Consider the following 21,038-nt stretch of genomic DNA (forward strand, 5'->3'; position numbering starts at 1 on the left):
TTTTTTTCAAATACAAGCATCTACAGTGCCTTGAAAAAGTATTCAAACCCCTTGAAATTTTCCACATGTTGTCATGTTACAACCAAAAATGTAAATGTATTTTATTGGGATTTTATGTGATAGACCAACACAAATTGGCACATAATTGTGAAGTAGAAGGAAAATGATAAATGTTTTTCAACATTTTTTACAGATAAATCTGTGAAAAATGTGGCGTGCATTTGTATTCAGCCCCCTCAGTCAATACTTTGTAGAACCACCTTTCACTGCAATTACAGCAGTCTTTTTGGGTATGTCTCTACCAGATTTGCACATCTAGAGAGTGACATTTTTGCCAATTCTTCTTTGCAAATTAGCTCAAGCTCTGTCAGATTGGATGGAAAGTGTCTGCGAACAGCAATATTCAAGTCTTGCCACAGATTCTCAATTGAATTTAGGTCTGGACTTTGGGCCATTCTAACACATTCTATTGTAGCTCTGGCTGTATGTTAGGGTCGTTGTCCTGCTGGAGGGCGAACCTCCACCCCAGTCTCAAGTCTTTTGCAGACTCTCATGCCCTGTACACACGACCGGTTTTCCCGTCTGAATAAACTCTGAAGGTTTTTCCGACGGAGTTCCGACGGAATTCCACTGAAACTGTCTTGCGTACACACGATCACACCAAAGTCCGACCGTCAAGAATGCGGTGACGTACAACATGTACAACGGGACTAGACAAAGGAAGTTCAATAGCCAGTAGCCAATAGCTTCCGTCTCATACTTGCTTCAGAGCATGCGTCATTTTTGGTACATGGGAACAGCATACAGACAAGTGGTTTTCCCGATTGGTTCCGTCGGAAATATTTAGAACATGTTCTCTTTCTAGGTCCGTCAGAATTTTCGACGTAAGAAGTCCGATGAGGTATATACACGTTCGTAATATATGATGAAAAGCTCCTGTCGGACTTTTTCTGTCAGACATTCCGCTTGTGTGTACGGGGCATAACAGGTTTTCTTCTAAGATTGCCCTGTGTTTGGCTCCATCCATCTTCCACCAACTCTGACCAGCTTTTCTGCCCCTGCTGATTGAACACAGACCAGTGCCACTGCAGACAGGCACAGCCTTGGATGAAGATAGGTAAGTATTTAGGGAGATGGCATACGACTACTGTAACTTTTTTTGCCGTTGGGCCCTCTGTTCCTTATTGCTCCTGCCATTAAAAATAGCATACTGTATATACCTTCTAAATTAGGGTTTCTCAACCAGGGCTCCATGGAACCCTAAGGATGTCGACAAACACATGAGGCTGTGGGCATTGGATTTCGGGAAGTATGCATCTGTGCAAGGAGAAGGTGGGATCTAATACGTTAGGGGAGGGGGCAAAAAGAATAAGTGTACTTCGTAGGAAAATGCACTTGTCATTTAACCAGAATGGATAAGAAAATTACCATGTGTTGTTTGCAAACCTTATCTATGTATAAACATGTTAACAATACAATATGCTTTATCCACCGAAATAGAGAAAGCCTTAGCAGCACAAGATTAGGAAGTCCAAAGAATGTCCAAAGAATGAATCGAAAGAGTTAATTAAAACTCCGATACAGGGCAGGAAACGATGATCAAAGTCACTTCAAAGATCCCATCACCACACCTCATGGGGTCCCACTGCCTATAGATGTTATACTCATCAGAACACAATATGAGTAACACCTTGGAATGAACCACTTTATCCAGCAGAAATTAGCTGTGTTTAGGAATCCTCCTCTGGTCAGCTGAAACCGGTATCCACTACACCTTTAGAACTAATGCTGCGTACACACTTTTCGACTGGACTGGTCCGACGGACGCCGACGGACCAAATCCGGCGGACAATCCGATCATGTGTGGGCTTCACTGGACCTTCAGCGGACTTTTCCAGTGGCAAATCTGACGGACTTTAGATTTGGAACATGCTTCAAATCTTTACGTCGTAACTCCGCCGGACCCAGAAATCCGCTCGTCTGTATGCTAGTCCGACGGACAAAAACCCACACTAGGGCAGCTATTGGCTACTGGCTATCAACTTCCTCATTTTAGTCCGGTCGCACGTCATCACGTACGAATCCGTCGGACTTTTGTGTGATCGTATGTAGTTAAGTCCGTTCATTATAAAATCCGCCAAAAGTCTGTTGGACGGGCTGTCAGACTTTTGTAGCCAAAAAGTCCGACCGTGTGTACGCGGCATAAGATCTGCTCACACAGAAATCCGGTGTATATGAGAAGGCTCCCCTCGTCAGCAATGACCAAAATTAGAAGCATGTAAAACCATGTAACACTTTGAATCAGTTCTCCGCCTGTGTATGAAGCTCTCACCGCTCATAGGCTTGCTGCTCCCGGTGATCCCGGGTTGATCGGCACACTCACTGACTGACCCTGTTGCTGCGTGGACACACCCTAACATGGTTTATCCTAGACTTCATCAGCGGGAATGTTGCATGCAATAATTAAGTCTTCTCCTAGTTGAATGTCATGGCCCACCTAGGTGCTTTTACATGATTACATCTTTTTGCCTGATCCTAGTCTCATAATGCCTCACTGCGATGAACAAAGGATTTTAAAATTTATCAGTTTCTTTGAAAGCAGAATGCATTGCTATGTTATATCAATAGACTTTAAATGTTTTACTAGCCTGGGCATGAAGCTCACATTATTGTGGGTCATTACCATGAAATCTTTTGCCTCCTACTCTAAAATATTAACTCCACCTACGCTTTCACATCCATTCCATTAGGGGGGGTGTTTTAATCTTGCATCTGGATTCTCTAGTAATTTATTGTACTATACAAATAATACAAAAGGAGAATTGGGAGTATGTACTGGACTGTAATACCTCAACAGGAAGCACAGTCATTCAAGTCTGATACTGCATACATAAGTATACACTTTTATAACCTGAGAGGTTCCTTATCTTCACATTGATAGACTCATTTTTTTTACCTAGCAAAACAATTCTCCCAGGAGTCTTCCCATATGCTGTGTGTGGGGAAATAGCTATTGGGACATGTAGTTCTGAGAGCATGCCTTCACCAATATGAACTGACTTAAAGCACCCTAATGATCCCTCCTCCCATCAACTAATGACATTGCAAGGCATAATAAAAGCTGTTTCTTGATACAGGAATAAGGTAAGATATCAAATCCAAAAGATTATGTTAAAGTTCACTTTTATTCTGGCATCAAAAAAATCAATATGGCATGTAAAAGATTTTCAGCAAACTATATAAAAATATCCTCTGTATTTTCTTATTTTACCTTTTTCGACTATTGTGATGTCAAAGCTGTAGTAAACTCCCCAGTACAAGTCAGCATCATGTAAAACAGAATACAATTACTTACTAGTGGGTGTCTTTAAAAGTTCTTTAAGTTGTGCTGTTTAGTAGATATTGCCTGTTCTGTGTTTCAAATATGTCACTTGCACATGCACATTGTTTTCCCAATTGACGGCACACTGAGTGTGCCGTCAATAAGTACAGGTATGTGCCATGTCTCCGGGAGCATTACTCCACGGCATTACATTGCAACCCCATGAGATCGTTGACCGTTCCCCAGTTGCTTAGTTTAACTTCACTTTGTATGCACGAGAAGTTTGGGTGGGGAAGGGAGCCAGAGGACTTCACAAAGATGGTTGCGGCTTCAGACAGAACAGGCTACAGTAATAATGAACTGCATAAATTTTAAGAACAATTACCAGACTCTCTGGATTATCCCTATGTGTTTGAATGTTTGCATGTAATTCTAGTATTATGCTTTTACCGGATTAGTTGTATTGAGTTTACTACCACTTTAAGGTAACATTGACCGCGCACTCCTGTAGATTAATACTGGACCCTGGGGAGTGGGGATGAGTTTTTTTTTTTTTTTTGCTTGCTATAAAAATAATAATAATAATGCCGAGACATTCTCTAAAGGAGAAAAAAGGAGTTTTGAGGGTACTTTGGGTCAAGCCTATGCAGATCCTTTAGAGGTTTTAGTAGGAGGCCCTCTTAAACTTTGAATGGCTAGAAATGAACCTTCCTTGTAAAGGTATTCTATGTGTTAAATGAACATATCTTTGTGAGTGTTGAGGTATTGTAGATATAAATTTTCTTTTAGTCATTGTGAACTATTGCTGTGTTTCATTAGCCTGGATAGTTTTTCATCATTGTGGTTTTATTATGTTGTTTTTCAGTTTACTGACTATTTCAGCAAAATAAACACAGGAAAAAAAGGCTCCAGATTAAATACAGAACTGTACTTTTCTTTCCGCTTTGATAAAACAAAGGTTTTTGAATTTTCCTGCCAGCCATTAGTGAGTTAGCATCATGTGTGTCTGTCTTCCTTTTATTTTTCTTTGCTTAGTGTAACACAATAAAAGCAAACTGCATCCAGCCTTGTCTCAAAAAATTAGTTACAATTAAACTCTTTCTCCTTATCTTAAAAAAATGCAGCCACTTACGCTTTTCTGTGTAGTGAAATAAACCGTGTTTGTACTCCTAATACAAATGGAATTGTAAACACACATCTCAGATTGGCTGGTGACAGATCTAAGAAATCACTCAAAGTTTTGCTGTTTATAATGCCAGTTAGTTCTCAGATAATAAAAATATGAAATAACAGAGAAGCTGTAAGAACTACACTAGCATTAAATGTTACAAGCAGTAAAAGTGGCCATAAACATGGATATGCAGTAACAGCAGCAATTCTTTAAATACAGTTGCGTTGTGCATCAATTCTTCAGGCAATGGCATGCTGCAGTCACCTGGGGTGAAGCCCTTATCAGGTGGAATGGGATATATTCCCAGTGCACCTTCCTTAGAATTATTATATTATAAAGCAATCACAACAGAGCTGCCTCATTTAAGCCTAGTACACATGGGCCAAATGTTGTGCGGTATCCGGCCTGTGTGTACTGCAGCCAGTCTGACAGAAGCTGGCCAGTTGGCCAGCTTCTGTCGAAGAGGCATGACCGAAAAAGGTCTGCCGATCAACGCTCTCAGCCAATGGAGTGTTCTGCCAATGGGGGGAATTGTGTTCCCCTGTCAGAACACAATAGCACAGCAGGGGAGATTGTTATACTAACATTGCATAGTTAGTACAGCAGCTCTTCCTGAGCTATCTGTTTTTTTTTTGTTCAGTTCTGCTGGGTTGAATGCAAAAAAAAACTTTAAGCATATGAGACAACACATCCCTATCATGTGGATCATGCAAGGTTTTCAAAAGCTCTCCAATTATTATTATTATTATTATTATTATACAGGATTTATATAGTGCCGACAGTTTACGCAGCGCTTTACAACATTAGGGCAGACAGTACAATTACAATACAATTCATTACAGGAGGAATCAGAGAGCCCTGCTCGTTAGAGCTTACAATCTAGGAGGGAGGGTTAAGTTTTACAAAAGGGGTAATAGCTGTGGGGGATGAGCTAATGGAAAAATAGTGCAGTTGTTAGATGGAGGCAGGATAGGCTTCTCTGAAGAGGAAAGTTTTCAGGGATCGCCTATTAGTGGATAAATTTGGAGACAGTCTGACAGATTGGGGTAGTGAATTTCAGAGGATGAGCGAGGCTCGGGAGAAGTCCTGGAGGTGGATATGAGAGAAGGTGATGAGGGAGCTAGAGAGAAGGAGGTCCTGGGAGGATCGGAGAGGGCGATAAGGTTGGTATTTTGAGACTAGGCTAGTGATGTAGCTGGGGGCAGAGTTGTGGATGGCTTTGTAACTTCTTGTTAGTATTTTGAATTTAATTCATTGGGCAAGTGGCAGCCAATGGAGGGATTGGCAGAGAGGGGTAGCAGACACTGAGCGGTTTGTAAGGTGGATGAGTCTGGCAGCAGCATTCATGATGGACTGAAGGGGGGATAGATGGTGTGCATGATTTTTTTAAATGACTGACTAATCCTTAATGTCTGCAAAAAAGTATTGAAGAACATTTAGACTAAAGATGGGTCCTTGCATTGCAGTCAATGCAAATTGATTTTGCTGGTCATTGGATACAATCATACACTGTCAAACTTACTTAGCAAAATAGTGCAAAGAAAAAGAGTTACAATAGAGTACCACATAGCAACCTATCATAAGGAATCTTGGTATCATAATGGTTTGGAGGTAGACACAGCAGATATTCGATTATATATGGTCACTATTGTCTCTACTCACCTTGGAGAGAAAGCCAGTCTGATATATTGGAACCAATGGGTGTGAACTGAATGTTCCCAGTAGTAAGTGTCTATAACAGGCGAATTGGACTCTGTAGTGGGGTCATTTCAGTCCGATAAGAGTGCATTTCTTACAATGGTGATGGCTCACGTGGTGACTACAGTAATGGAGTAGCATGACCTTTGCTTAATATCACTGATGTTTCCTTCAAGATACACATTGGACTTGGATAATTTCATATATTTTATTTACTTTGCCAGATTTCATCCTGATATAGACTTTTGTATTTAGCACTTTGCTATCACTTTGTTAGCGTGGCAACATATATGATATATATGTCTATTTAGGTTGTCCTAATATTGGTTGCCAGCAGCTGTGTTCTATCATCACCTTTTTTCACACCAGTGTGTTTTCTACTTTTGTTTATCATAAGAAATCTTACCTCTTATGATGTGGATAAAATGAATGTTGGTTGTTATTGCAATTTGCATATCTTTGTACCATTATAACTAAATTGAGTGCCATGTTAAGTGGAAAAGTGGAAAAGGATTAGCATTTTTTCATTGAGTACCTTGTGTACCAACACAATGCCCAGTATTAATGGGCATATACAAAAAAAAATATTATCGATTAAAAGGGAAGGTATAAGTGACCTTCTTAGTCTTGCGCTGAAAGACTATGTAAAGAATCCTCTTCAAATACATTTTTCTGTTGCTAGCCTACACATATTTTATATGGAAAAGCTAAACAGCCCATTTTTTCTCAGTGAATTGTGGACTCAAATTACTACATGTAATTGTGACTAAAATGCTAATTATTTTTCAATATCAGGCCAATGTGCTTTTTTTGTGTTTACTCACAATATTAATTGCTGTTTATGTGTCTATAGTCTTGAATAATTGTTTAGTTTACATAGAAGGAACAGGAAGGAACAGTACATTTAGTCTAATGAGAAACATGCTGAAGGGTTCATCTCAGGTTATACGTTTATTGCTTGACCTGCCCAGTTATTTGGCTATATAAACCTAGTTGTGTACAATGTTATGACACCGATCCGAATCTGACACTTTGTGTGACAGCTTTTGCTTGTTTAAATAAGCATGCAAATAGAGAGGACTTGTTAGAGGTTGGCTGACAGAGGAACAGGAAATGCAAACTAGAGGTTACAACAAGTAAATTGCACATTTACTTTTAAATATTTTGTTTATTAAAACTGGATGGAAGCAACTTGTGCCTGAGGCCATATGTATACAGGTGTAGGCAAGGTCCAAGGTCCAAGCTGGACACATATCAATTTAGAGTTTGTGGTACATGTTCCTTGCAGCTTAATGTGTTCCTTGCAGGAACTTGATGTATTCAGCTAAAAAAAAATATACATTTTCAAGTCAGAAAACAAGAGCAGTCTGGGTAAACATAGGGCTTACAAAAACGCTGCTTTTACAGGCATTTTGGTTTTTCTTTTTTCAGTGTGTAAAAGCATCTTTATGTTAGCCGATGTATACATTAATATTCTGGCCAATGAAATCCATTAGCGCTCAAACACTTGGCACACCTAAATACACTTTAACACATGCTTGTGCAGTATGCGACTTTAGGTGCATTTTTTGTACAGCTCTCTTCCTGCCAGGATTTATGGTGTTCAGAGTAATAAAAGAACTGCCCTGTGTGCATGAGGCCTAAGTTTTTATTTGAGAACATAGATGTAATTTATTGCAGATATACGTTCTTTTAAACATTTTTAAGCCCAATGTGGCTAAGTTATTTAGGTTTGCAGTGCTACACCATAGTTTAGTGCTTTACTGCTCTTTCTCAGAATGCTATTGCAGGCAGTCCCTGGGTTACAAACAAGACTGAAGGTTCTGTGGGTTTGTTTTTAAATTGAATTTGTATATAAGTTGGAATAGGTACATTTTTTAAGTGTAATGCCCCGTACACACGGTCAGATTTTCCGACAACAAATGTTGGATGAGAGCTTGTTGGCGGAAATTCCGACCGTGTGTATGCTCCATTGAATATTTGTTGTCGGACTTTCCGCCAACAAATGTTGGCTAGCAGGTTCTCAAATTTTCTGCCAACAAATGTTTGTTGTCAGACTTTCCAATCGTGTTTACACAAGTCCATCAGACAAAAGTCCATGCATGCTCGGAATCAAGTACGAGCCGGAGATACTAGCATTAATAATGGAGATATCACGTACGTCTTATACGTCACTACGTTTGTAATTGTTGGCCAACATTTGTGTGCCCGTGTGTATGCAAGAAAAGTTGGAGCCAACGCCCTTCGAACAAAAATCCACGGTTTAGTTTTCGGAAAGTCCGATCATGTGTACGGGGCATAACTCCAGCCCAAATAATTATTTTTAAGTGTTTTGGATAGCATAGGGAAGGGTTAACATCCCTGTTCTGCTGTCTGTGCCCCTGTTCAGAAGATTTCACCTCACTTTCTATCCCTGTGACAATTGGATTTCGAAAATTTTGGGTCGTTGTAGAAACAAGGATTGGTGATAAAGCTTCAGTGGAGACACCTTTTTTGCATGATAACTCTTATGCCGCGTACAGACGATCGGACATTCCAATAACAAAATCATGGATTTATTTCCAACAGATGTTGGCTCAAACTTGTCTTGCATACACACGGTCGCACAAATATCGGAAATGCCAAACGTCAAGAACGCGGTGACGTACAACATGTACGACGAGCCAAGAAAAATGAAGTTCAATAGCCAGTGCGGCTCTTCTGCTTGATTCCGAGCATGCGTGGAATTTTTTGCGTTGGAATTGTGTACACACGATCAGAATTTACGACAACGGATTTTGTTGTCGGAAAATTTGAAAACCAGCTCTCAAATTTTGTTTGTCGGAAATTCCAACAAAAAATGTCTGATGGAGCCTACAAACTGAATTTCCCTAGATAGGGGTAGATTTCCTCTCACTTCCTGTTGTCTCCCTTCGTTTGTAAATAGGAATCATTTGTAAGTCAGATGTTTGTAACTCAGGGATTGCCTGTGTATGGGGTCACTTACTAATGAGGCTGACAATGTTTACTTTGCTAAGTAAATTTTAAGTTGTCTTTTTCAATAATGTGAACCTGTGTTGAGTTCCATCACCCAATTGTAGAAAAAAAAATCACGATAGTCATTTAAAAATACTTTAGGTTAGTCACCGCATAATGACTTAAAATACATGCTTACTTAAATTATAGTATAGTACTCTTTATTCCAAGTATACACGTACTGAAAGTTGGCCAGTTGCCATCATGATGGCTGCAAGCACTGATCGGTGTATTCTGGCAGGGTGGAAGTCCCCCTGGCTGACTACAATAGTGCAGCCAGAGAGATCTCAGCATCACACATTGTTGTGTTAATGTAGGGATCTGTCATTTATTTTTTTTTGTTCAGCCTACTGATTGAATGAAAAAAAAAAAAACAAAACTGAATGTGCATACCCAGCTTTAGAACAGTTTTGTGCCTTGTTCAGGCTGAAATGATGGTGGTCTGCAGGCAAGCAGTGAGACATTATGTGGTCCCAAATACAGAAGTCTGATAAATCTGCTGTAAGGCCGTATATGCATGGCCTTATTTCTAAGTTAATTATGTACTGTTTTTCTTGCTATAGGGTGAACAGATCTGAGTTGGCACTTTTCATAGCCTTCATTTAACCCTATGACTACTTTCACACTGAGGCGTTTTTCAGGCGCTAAAGGGCTAAAAATAGCACCTGTAATGCACCTAAAAAACACCTCCCCTGCAGCCCCAGTCTGAGAGCCCAAGTGCTTTCACACTGGAGCGGTGCGCTTGCAGTACGTTAGAAAAAGTCCTGCAAGCTGCATCATTCGGGCGGTGCGGGAGTGGTGTATACAATGCTCCTCCACCGCCCCTGCCATTGAAATCAATGGCCACAGCTGCCAAAGCGCCTGCAAATCGCTTTGCCACTTTGCGGGTGCTATTGCCTTATTCGGGCGCTAGCGGGGGTTAAAAGCATCCTGCTAGCAGCCGAAAAGCGCCGATATATTACAGCAGTAAAGTGCCTCTAAAATTAGCAATGCTTTACCGCTAACAGCCCGCCCCAGTGTGAAAGTAGCCTAAGGGAGAATGCCTTTCTGTATAGAGCATGGGTGTCAAACTCAATTTTATCATGGGCCGCATCAGCATATTGGTTGCCCTCAAAGGGCTGGTTGTATCTGGGGTACGCTACGTACAGAGTGCAGGGTTCAGGAGTGTGTTAGTTACAGAGTTCAGGGGTGCACTATGCACAGAGCGCAGGGTTCAGGGGTGCACTATGCACAGAGCGCAGGGTACAGAATGCAGGGTACAGGGGTCCATTATACACAGACCGCAGGGTACAGGGGTGCGCTATGCACAAATCGCAGGGTTTAAGAGTGTGTTGCATAACAGAGTGTAGACTTCAGGGGTGTGCTATGTATGGAGCGCAGGGTTTAGGGGACCGCTTTGCACAGTGTGCAATCCCCCCCCAAAGCTTCCTTGCATCTGCCTCTAATTGGCCTGGAGGTGGCGGAATAGAGTTCATCCATGTTGTGGCTGCAAAACTGGGTGCGAGGGCCACATGACAAGGCCTGGCGTCCCGGATTCGACCCACAGGCTTTGTGTTTGACATATGTGGTCTAGAACATCACAGACAAGCCAACATGAAATTCCTTTACAAACTGGCTTAAGCCCAGTGGGAGCTTTCCTTATCTACTTAAAAATATTTTCCGCATGTAAAATAGGATATCTGATTTTTTTGATATTCCCATTATACCCATTTTTGAAACAACATTTTCATCGGCTCATTGTTAAAAATTCACAAGTTAAAAATAAAACCAAATACTCCCAATTTTCATCAAATATAATACATGTTTAGACATCATGTCAAACTTGCATTAAAATTTCCTTTAGCTGTGCCAAGTCATCCTGAAAAATATGGAATTCAATGTGCCTTGAATAAACAGATTGCCTAAATGTATTTATTTTTTAATCCTTGTAACTGGTAAGAATAAAAAAATGGAATTCCAGCTTTGCATTTCTTTTAATTAAATTTGAGAAAGAAACAGAAAGGATATTGTTCTTTCCAGAGGAAGAAAGTATGATAAACTGATGGCAGATGCTGGAACCCTATGGAATGAAGTAGGTCGAGACATGAAGCATTTTCATTAGCATTTGTGAAGGCTGACTTTGAGTAGAAATAAATATCTTATACACAGGTCTTGTTTGTTTGCATGATATATTGTATACTAACTGTATACATATAGTATATAGATATATTGTATACTAACTATATTTAGTTATTTTTTTCTCATGCCCTTCTTTTTAAACTAAAACAGTGGCCAGGCTATGAACATTTAAATACTGACATATTGCTAACAAGCAATAAATATGTTTAAAATAAAGCCATCACAGACCTCTGTACATCCACTGTGGAGCAGTATATTCTCAAATTTCACAATAGAAGCAGTGACTTCTTTTAAAGCAGTATTAAAGCCCAAAATGTATTTTAACGCAGCTTACTAATCATTAGATGTGTTAGCTGTATTAGTTTTCTTTGTTAAGCTTTTTTCCCCTCTTTCTTTACCTTGTGATCTGGCCAGTAACACATTTCCTGTATTAGAGTGCCCCCACTCTGGATGAATAAGAATAGGAGGCACAGCAGACAGTAGCATTGTCAGTCTGGGGGGAGGTTAGTGATAAATGTATTAGCAGATTTAGAAAAACTAACAAATTGAAGCCAAATTCCATATTATATATATTATACTCAGTTACAGCAAACAGTTTTGTTCCATTTGGGATGAAGGTTTTGCATGAATGAATAAAAATGATTAAATCATTTTAATCACCCTGCCAGTGTTAAATGATTTGTCAATTATATATAGTGTCTATAATATAGCCATTACATCTGCAATATAATGCATGTTTGATTTTGGGTTTAATACTGCTTTAAGCCAGGTCTTCCTGGCTTAATCTTTCCCACAAAGAAACTGAGCACTAATCTGCATGCTTACCACTAAGCATAAATTCCCTCTCTTCCCAGTACAAATCAACCCCCCTGCTGAAATCCCCCTCCCAGCACAAATATTTTACCTCAATCCCCCAAATCCCCCCCATCCCAGAAAATCACTCCCTAGCACACATTTTTTACCCCTAAAATTTCTCCTCCTAGTACAAATTTTTCTTCCCTTCACTCCAAATTCCCTCCTCCCAGCACAATTAACCCCTCAATCTCTCCTTTTCTCCCCCCCTCCCCCAACACACACACACTTTCCCCTCTGCCCCCCAAATTCCCCCTTCCAACACAATCCCCACAACCTCCCTCCCACCTCACATGATACCACAGTGCCCAGGGCAGCCTCCCCTTCTGCCCACCCCTTGTCCCGGGCCTGGTTCGAATCCCTGCTGAACAGGCTGAGTCAATTCTCCTTTAGTAAATTAAATATTCTACGTCTTGTAAGTACCTGTAAAACAAGAAAATGTTCTGTGTAAAAGAGGTTCATGTATGCTGCTGTGAGTATCAAAGGTCGTTTGCCAACTGGCAGCACTGAGGCAAATCCCTTCTAAGAGAGTTAGGACTGTAAGGTTCAGTTACCCTAAAGCTGGCTTTTCAGAATACAGCCAACTTTCTTCGCCACAAGCAGGATGTAACCTCGGATCCTTGATTTTTCCTTGGCTGTTGATTTACTTTCCTTTGTATCATCTTGGTTCTGTTCTCTGTGTCTAGTTTGCTCCCAGAAATGTGTATAGACAGATATTTGATTTTTTTTTTTATCCAATAACTGAGGCATTATTTTTTGCAAGCTTCATGAATCAGTAATCTTTACAACTGCACAGCCTGTAACACAAAGTGTATGAATGATTTCCAGAAACAGCTGTGTACATTATTAATGGAGTTTGATTCCACAACACGGTGTCCTCTGACCTGATCTAGTACAGTATTTTGCACAGTCTGTTCCTCTCTGTGTTCTTTCTTTTATTGCTCACTGACTTTAGTCGAAAGCTTACTGAACCGCATGCTTTTAATACACAGGCTTCATAGAAATTCTTTATTGGAAACATCCATCCTGTCACATAGTATCAGTGGTTAAAAGTTTATTAAATGATTAGAGGCTGTATGACTGTCAATTTTAATGCATGTTTACCAACACAGCTGATCTGGAGGAGCACATTTTCTCTGTAAATTAAATTCCAAATGAACAAGGAATTTGAAGAGGCACATATTGTTCAGACCCTTTATTAACATTAAATGTCAGCATATTAATTGTGTGCCTTGAGCCTGTATGTTGGGAACGCTGCCAGCGTATTTAATACAAGAAGTCTGCTTTAATAAACACTTACAGTACAGTTACTGCTCAAAACAAAGTGCTTATGAATTGCACAGCTGACAGCAAATTATAGTTGTTAAATGGATAGTTTAAGAAATAATAGAAACCGTATCTGTGCGAAAATGAACAGGATTCACCGCCTGTCTCTGGTGGAATATGCATTAACCTCAGAGACTTTCTTCTATTTCACTATTGATTGTATAAAGTTTTGTGCTTGTAGCAATGGCAGGAAATTAAGAAAGATGGAATTGGTTTGTATGACCACAGTTTCCAAGTAAATGATGTTTACCCTACTTGTTGTGTTACGAAAGAGATATGCGCGTTAAATACTATGGTATATGTATACTTTCATTCATCATTGCTTTGTGTTTCTTTGAAGAAAAGTGACATTTTCTAAGTATTTTTAGTGAAAGGGTCAATATTTTGATTTTAAAGTGTTACTAAACCCGCAACAGTAATATCAGTCTGTATATGCAGTAAAGCATGCTTGTTATACTCACTGTGGAACATAAGGGGTTAATCCTATGCATTGTGTAAAAAGGCTTTTTGATCCTGTCTTCACTGATCCTCTCCTTCCAAAGTCCCTAATCCATCTGCTGATAGAAAAGAGCTTTGGGGGCTCTCTGCACATGCTCAGTTTGGTGTATATTGCTAGAGTTTTTTTTTTTTTTTTTTGGGGGGGGAGGGTGCATGTAGTCGGCACAGGGACAATCAGCACTATTTAGACAGAGGGTCAGGGGTCCTGCAGCCTCATAGGACAGTCAGAGTAGAATAAAAACTCCTCCTACAAGCTTTAACCAGACACTCATAAAAGTCATAAGACTGCTATATATTGCTGAAGAGAAAAGGTATTTAGCAGTTTATATTTACTAAAATAATTGCATTTGCATATTCTGTGTACTGTGGGAGACCAGATATAGTAAATGCAGGGTCCTGGGTTTAGTAACACTTTAAGTTTACCTTTGCTTAGGTCGATTAAAAATGTATTTTGGTCAATCTGGGATTTTGGACAATGCTGGGCTGCAGCTTAATTGTGCAAAGGGATACTTTTCTAATATTGGGAACCTCCATATTTCTTTTTGTTGTGCCACCAAACCAAGACCTTAGCAGAGCACAGTGGCCAAGTAGTTAGCATGTCTGCCTTGTAGCACTAGAATCTATTGTTTTAGTCCTGGTCAAGACACTGTTTGCGTGGAGTTTGCATGTTCTCTTTGTGCTTGTGAGGGTTGCTTCTGGGTACTCTGGACAAGGTTGTCCAATGTACCTAGTGTGAATGGGTCAGCAAGCATTAGAACCTTTGTCAGATTTTTTACTGCTGTTTGTACTCCTAGGGGGAAAGGGAGGGCTTGGAAATCTCCACAAATGGGAGATCAATTAAACAATTTAACAACAGCATGAAAAACATTTAGAACCTTTGTTTATATTACTGTCTGTATCCCATTTGGGACTGTGGGTTGCCAAGGTGGGAAGTAAGGGAATAATTCCCTAATACAACACAGACAGCAAAACCTCAATAAGGGTTCTCACCCTTCACCACTTTATCCAAAACAAAAAAATGTTCTGGCTTGAGTTCCTGCTTAGCTCCCACACTATCTTCTCTGCTCTCCACATGTAAAATCAATTGTCTTCTTAAAGTAATCAGCCCGTATAACACAATAGAAACGTAATCATAACAGCCATAGCATATACTGTATGGTATTTTTGTCAGAAATAGCACAGGAATGCTTATTCTCCATTTCTGGCAAGTATGCAAGCCCTTTACATTGACTTGAAAGATAATTGCAGGTTCTGTCAAGGCAGCACACAGACCCTCTCAAATACACAGATATGAAGACACCATTGTTGTTGCATAATGATAGAAGATTATGTAGTTGGGGAGGGGGGGGGATCACAATTTTTCAAACAGGCTTATCATTACCATATTTTTTTTAATCGAGATTAGAAAAACTGACATATTAAATCCCCAGAGACTCCACTTATGCACAGACTACACTCATTCTGAAAGCCCTGGAGTCTTAATTAAAGCTAGGATATGTATTTCATTATTCTTTACCTGTGTAAGCAGATTTAGAACGTACCTACTGGGAATGTGAGAAAGGAGCATTGGGAACACAACGGCTTCTGCTCATATTAGGTTTTTGACGGCCTCTTAATATTTGCAGTTATTTGATGGAAAGGATCAGTTTTCAGGCTTTAAAACAATGCTATTTTCATTCTATCGCAAATGAATATATTTGGTTTGCTGGGCTTCTTTTTTATTTCATGAACCCTTTATGGTGTACAATTTAATGATATAAGCTGCAAATGAACTATTTGCATGTAGTAGCCAGAAGTGTCATTTTTTTTCCCTGTGGGTGATTTAGTTGATTTTGTTCCAAATGAGATCCTCTCTTGTGCTGCTACTTAATGATGGAACAGAGACACATTATAATGTGAAATCCCTCCCCTACTTTGCAGGTAAACAATATTTACTTGCTGTTGGGTATTAAGAGCCAGAAGCTATACTATAGATTGTTAAATTTCCTGAAATTCTTTTTACAATAGGTTGAATACAGGTTATAACTGTTTACCAGTTCAGTAATGCCTTTGGTATACAATTATTTGTTTGTTCCATGACAGAGCAATGGATACAAATTTTATGTTTTGTTTTTAATGTGATATTTTTGAATATGGCTGGATAAAAAAATGAATTCTTCACACACTATTAAAGAAAAGCCGTTCAACACAGATACTTCATGATCACAACTAAACACCTCACAAGCATGTCAAAAGAAGAAGAAATATGCCTTATCTGATCAATATTCTATTTGATCTGATCATATGTTATCAAAATGCCTTAATATCCGTTGCAGCAATTACTTTAAAAAGCTTCCTTTTAAGATGGGGTCTGACTTTTGATGTTGAAATTGTATTTATTTTACATTATGAAGAATTCAATAGAATACAGGGACTAATAAAAGATGGGCAGGAATAGAGTCTGAAAGTATGGCAGTGAGATTTTACCATGATGTGTATTATTGTCTGTTATATTCTGGATCAGCAACAGAACATTCATGGAAATTATTTTTAAATGTTGTTTTCTCGGGTCAGTGATGTATATGAAAAATTTGTTTTTTTTATACTGTAAGGTTTCTATGAACCATATTGGATATATGTTATCAAAGTCTTGTAATATTCAATCTCATATCGATCACAGTGAAAATGGCAGTTGTGAGGCGCTTTGTTGTTATTCTACTGCAGTTTAAGAAATTAAAGCAAAGACTGGGTTTGTTTTACAAACAAAACCTACCTATTGCATCAATAATACAAATAAATCCGAGCAAATTAAACAGGAGATGTCTAGCAATAGGTTTGATTCCATCTGTCATTTTCTCGTCCATTGGAGAAAATATATGAATGATTGCTAAGGGAAACAATTTATAATCTGGTTTTACATAAATCAGCCTCTTTCGAACTTAACATATAAAATGTTACAAAAAGTCTTGCACAAAGTTTAGTAACCCATAGCAACTTTAATCAGATCACTCAAGAGTTGATTTCTGAGTGGTTGGCTTAATTTTTTCACTTTGCCCATTACTCTTTGCCTTCCTGAATAAGCCTGACTCCCATTGCTTTATTGGCAGTTTACTTGTCTACAACTGGGTTTCTTTGCAGGATAGAGGTTTAAATCAATGGTTTCCCTCTGGAATAATAAGAAGGGAAATGAACTGAATTGCAATTACAATTATGTTGATTAAAGTCATGTTAACTGCGCTTTACTGCTGCTACTCAATTTCTATGCACTATCTTTGTGATTGATTTGACCGCACTTGAATCACCTTTATGAAAGCTTACAGCACTTATTATTATGTTCATGCTGCAATTAGGCCCACAAGGAAAACGTTCCTTAGAAGGAAGAAAAACAAAACAAGTGATTGCTGAGATTGTTGTAAACGTCTTACTAGTCTCAGATATAAAATGTCCTTTTCCTTGAGTTTCATATTGAGGAAGAAAAGTCACATTCATGTGTGTAATGTAGAATTTGTGCTTGTAAATATTAGATTTTTGTAAATATTTACAGGGTTTCTGAGTCAGGCTAGGCAACTGAGGCTTGATCTGGTTTTCACTGTGATTTTGTAGTGCGACATTGGTGTATTTTGATGCTTTTTTGACAAATTGTGTATGCTTTTGCATTTTTTTGGAGGGGAAGGAGACTGCGCAATACACAGATGCTGGTTGTTAAGGAACCAGCACCTGACGGCATCCTAACAACCAGTAAATCATCCCTGCTATTCCCGGCTGACAGCAGAATGTAAACAAAGAAGCCAGTTATTTAAAAAAAAATGGAGGAGGGGTCCCCCCCACCATCCATACTAGGTCTGGTATTGTGGTAAGGGGGAACCACAAAAAAAATGTTGTGAGCCCCCCCAAAAAAATCAATATCAGACCCTTATCCAGACATGCAGCCTGGCAGGCCTGGAAAGGGGGGACAAGCATGCCCCCCTCTGAACCATACCAGACCCCCCCATTTACCCCATGGCAAATCACATTGTCCTCATGTTAATGAAGACAAGGGGCTCTTAACCACAACCCTGGCCTGGTGGTTGTGGGGGTCTGTGTTTGGGGGGCTTATTGGAATCTGAAAACCTCTCTTTAATGATAAGAGGGCCCTAAATACGGGCTTTCCACCCATATAAATGAGTATATGGTACATAGTACTCCTACTCAAAAAACACAAACAGTTTTTGACAAGTCCTTTTTTAAAGATTAAAGATGTCCCACATTGTACATCCATCATCAATCACATCATCAAGCGATGTAGATCCATATCAATAACGATCAATGATGGTTGTCAACCTGCACGAAAAGGAATCTTCCTCCTGATGACACGTGACCATTTCTGTCTCTTGCCCCAGGTCTCCCTGTCCTTGGGAATTCCCGTCAAACAGCAAGGATGAATTACTGATTGTTGGGACACCGGTGGGTGATAGCTATTAGCAATCAACACAAACCACTGGCAAAAGTGCACCAAAAACATATGTACATGCATTTTTGATGTATTTCCAGTCTATGGGGCTAAAATTATGCACAAACTACAATAAAGTAGCACTGGCACCTTTTCCAAAACCATGCCATGCTGTGCTGCATTGGATGTCAATGGGAACCATAGAGAATAATGTGATTTCCATTGTCATGCAGTTATGTGTGACACAAGTCTCATCGGAAGCTGCACTGGTGTGAACCTGCTTCACTGTGCTAAGTGTGTTACTCGGGTTGACAGCCATGCAGATTGAATATTTTAGTTCATATATATCTTTATTTATGTTTTTTACGTTACAGTAAAAGCTCTATTTAGGATGGTAATAGATTACTAAATGTAACTTTAAATTTGTTATAAACTTGGTATTATCATCATTGATGATAGGCAGATGTGGATCAGGCGTAGTCCCTTCAAAAGCTTTTATGTTTTAAGGTGTGTGGCTACATAACTAGCAACATACTGCTAGCTAATGGCTTTATTTTGGCATTAAAACCACATCTTCATAAGCAGGCAGCTTTTTATGTATATATGTGAGAATAAGCAGTGAAATCACACATATTTTCAGCACTAGGGATTAATGTTTATAGATTATCATCTCCCAAAAGAGACAATGGCATGTTTTCCTAGTGAACTGAAGATAGTTTTATGTACCAATCATAATGTAAATGCATTCAGCTTTTTTTGCAAAGTGCTAGTTCACATATTGTAATTTTCATGTCGAATGTCACAGAACTGTGAGGCATTCTTAAACATACACTGAATAATTACTGACTGGATAGCAAAGGTGAATCCTGTAGAGGAACAGTCTTCTGGCTTAGAAAATGTTGCCATGAGATGTCTTGTTTCAGGTGTGGTCTAGATGTTTGGTTCGCAAATCAAACATCTAGAGATTTCAGATTTGGCCACATGGATATATGTTGAAACCAGTGGAAGGTCACATGGCTCATATTATAACAATGTATCCATAAAAGTAGAAACCTGTACTTGGCTGCATTTTTAGAAATATTAATGTTTAATATATAACGTGAAAATACAGCATTATATCACAATTCATAGCCTTCTGGCCGTCCTTGGTTACTGCAGCACAAACTGTGAAATGTCACCCTAAGCTGAAAGTTGTATCTGGTTTTCTAAGATATATTTATGTATTTTTTGGCTTTCTCAGTTGTATCTAATATTTAACTATGTGTTTTTTTTATGAGGACATTGATTATAATAAATGTATTTTTTCTTTTGTGCAGATTCCGAGTTGGGTGTCAGTTTACTGACAACAAACAGCAGCAAAGATGCTTCAGGTCCAGTTCTACCAAAGGTGTCGGGACTAGAGCGAAGTCAAGAGAAGAGCCAGGAGAGCACTCAGGAGTTGCAGTTTGACACGGTGGTGTGTAAGGACCTGTGCCCACCATCTCTGCCTGCAGTGCAACCAGAAATAGAGGCACAACTGTGTCTTTCATCTCCTGGACCAGTTGTAATCTCCCTTTCAGCAACACCAACACAAACACAGCAGGAGCCTCCTCAGCTTCCTCATTCTTCTCTAGAGCAAGAAGCACCATTGCCACCTCAGCCACCAGTGCAGCTGCCACAAAAGGCTCCGCCACTTCCTCAACAACCTATTCATCCAAGCTCTCCAGCAGTTCAAACACGACCTCCCTCTCAGTCATTGCCCCAGAGCTTGTGCAACTACAACAGCAGCAGCTTAAGTGTGAACAGTTTAAGGTTTGTTTAAACATTGCTTTAATAAATATACAGTATTATGTTTCCCTCCATGTACTAGATATCATTAGCCTTATTTGTTAACAGCTTTAGAGGAGCTTCATTCCAATGAAAAAGCTTGATGCTGTTAAGAAAGGGTAACTTTAACTCACTGTCACCTAAATAAAGCTGCTAGCAATTATAAAGTGCAAGTGCTCAGTAGTGCCTACACATACCTGCAATGGCCTGCAGGCATCCGACTATCCCCATTCCCCTTTCCTTTCTGAAATCATGGCTCTTATGGTTGGGAAAATTCTGACACTTTCTGGTACTGTCGTAGCTTGTCCTACACATCCCCTACTGCAAACATATTCCTATTATCCAGTGATGCAGCCAATCTTAGTAATGACTAGACATGTATTTGAGATGGGAGGGAATGAGTAAACACTAACACTACCAGGAAGTGTTGTGACTTTGCCAGAAAAGTCCTAGATTTGGTCATATCAGCTAGATCAGTAGCCTAATACAAGTACACTTTATGCCTATTAGCAGCCTTTTTTCTTCTTTTTTTTTTACTTTTTGTACAATCATCTTGACTTCAGTGCTATACAGTAATTGACAAAACAACCAAAAGAGTTTAGGTTTTTATTTTCTAGAATGATTAGAAGGAGAGGTGTTTTTGTTCCACTGTATTGTTTTAGATTCCTATTACTTACAAGCCAAATCTTCCCAGTTTCTATTTGAGTTTTGTGTGCTGAATATACCTGATGTTTTTATTATTAATGTATTAACATTGTGTATATATTTTGTAATCTGTTACATCAACTTTCTTTTATTGTGTTTGAGGAAGGGACATAGTTCTT

At 39.2% G+C, this 21,038-nt stretch overlaps 1 protein-coding gene across 5 annotated transcripts in view; it reads left to right on the forward strand.

The window, feature by feature from the left end:
* AUTS2 (activator of transcription and developmental regulator AUTS2) overlaps positions 1-21,038 on the forward strand; it is a 2,093,484-nt gene that overhangs the window by 2,021,657 nt on the left and 50,789 nt on the right. For all 5 annotated transcript variants that reach the window (XM_073615089.1, XM_073615088.1, XM_073615087.1 and 2 more), the window contains one exon: positions 19,725-20,199. In XM_073615089.1, the coding sequence (XP_073471190.1) occupies positions 19,725-20,199 (475 nt within the window). The remainder of the gene's footprint in view (positions 1-19,724; positions 20,200-21,038) is intronic.

The sequence above is a fragment of the Aquarana catesbeiana genome, linkage group LG02 (assembly GCF_042186555.1).
Source record: "Aquarana catesbeiana isolate 2022-GZ linkage group LG02, ASM4218655v1, whole genome shotgun sequence".
NCBI lineage: Eukaryota > Metazoa > Chordata > Amphibia > Anura > Ranidae > Aquarana > Aquarana catesbeiana.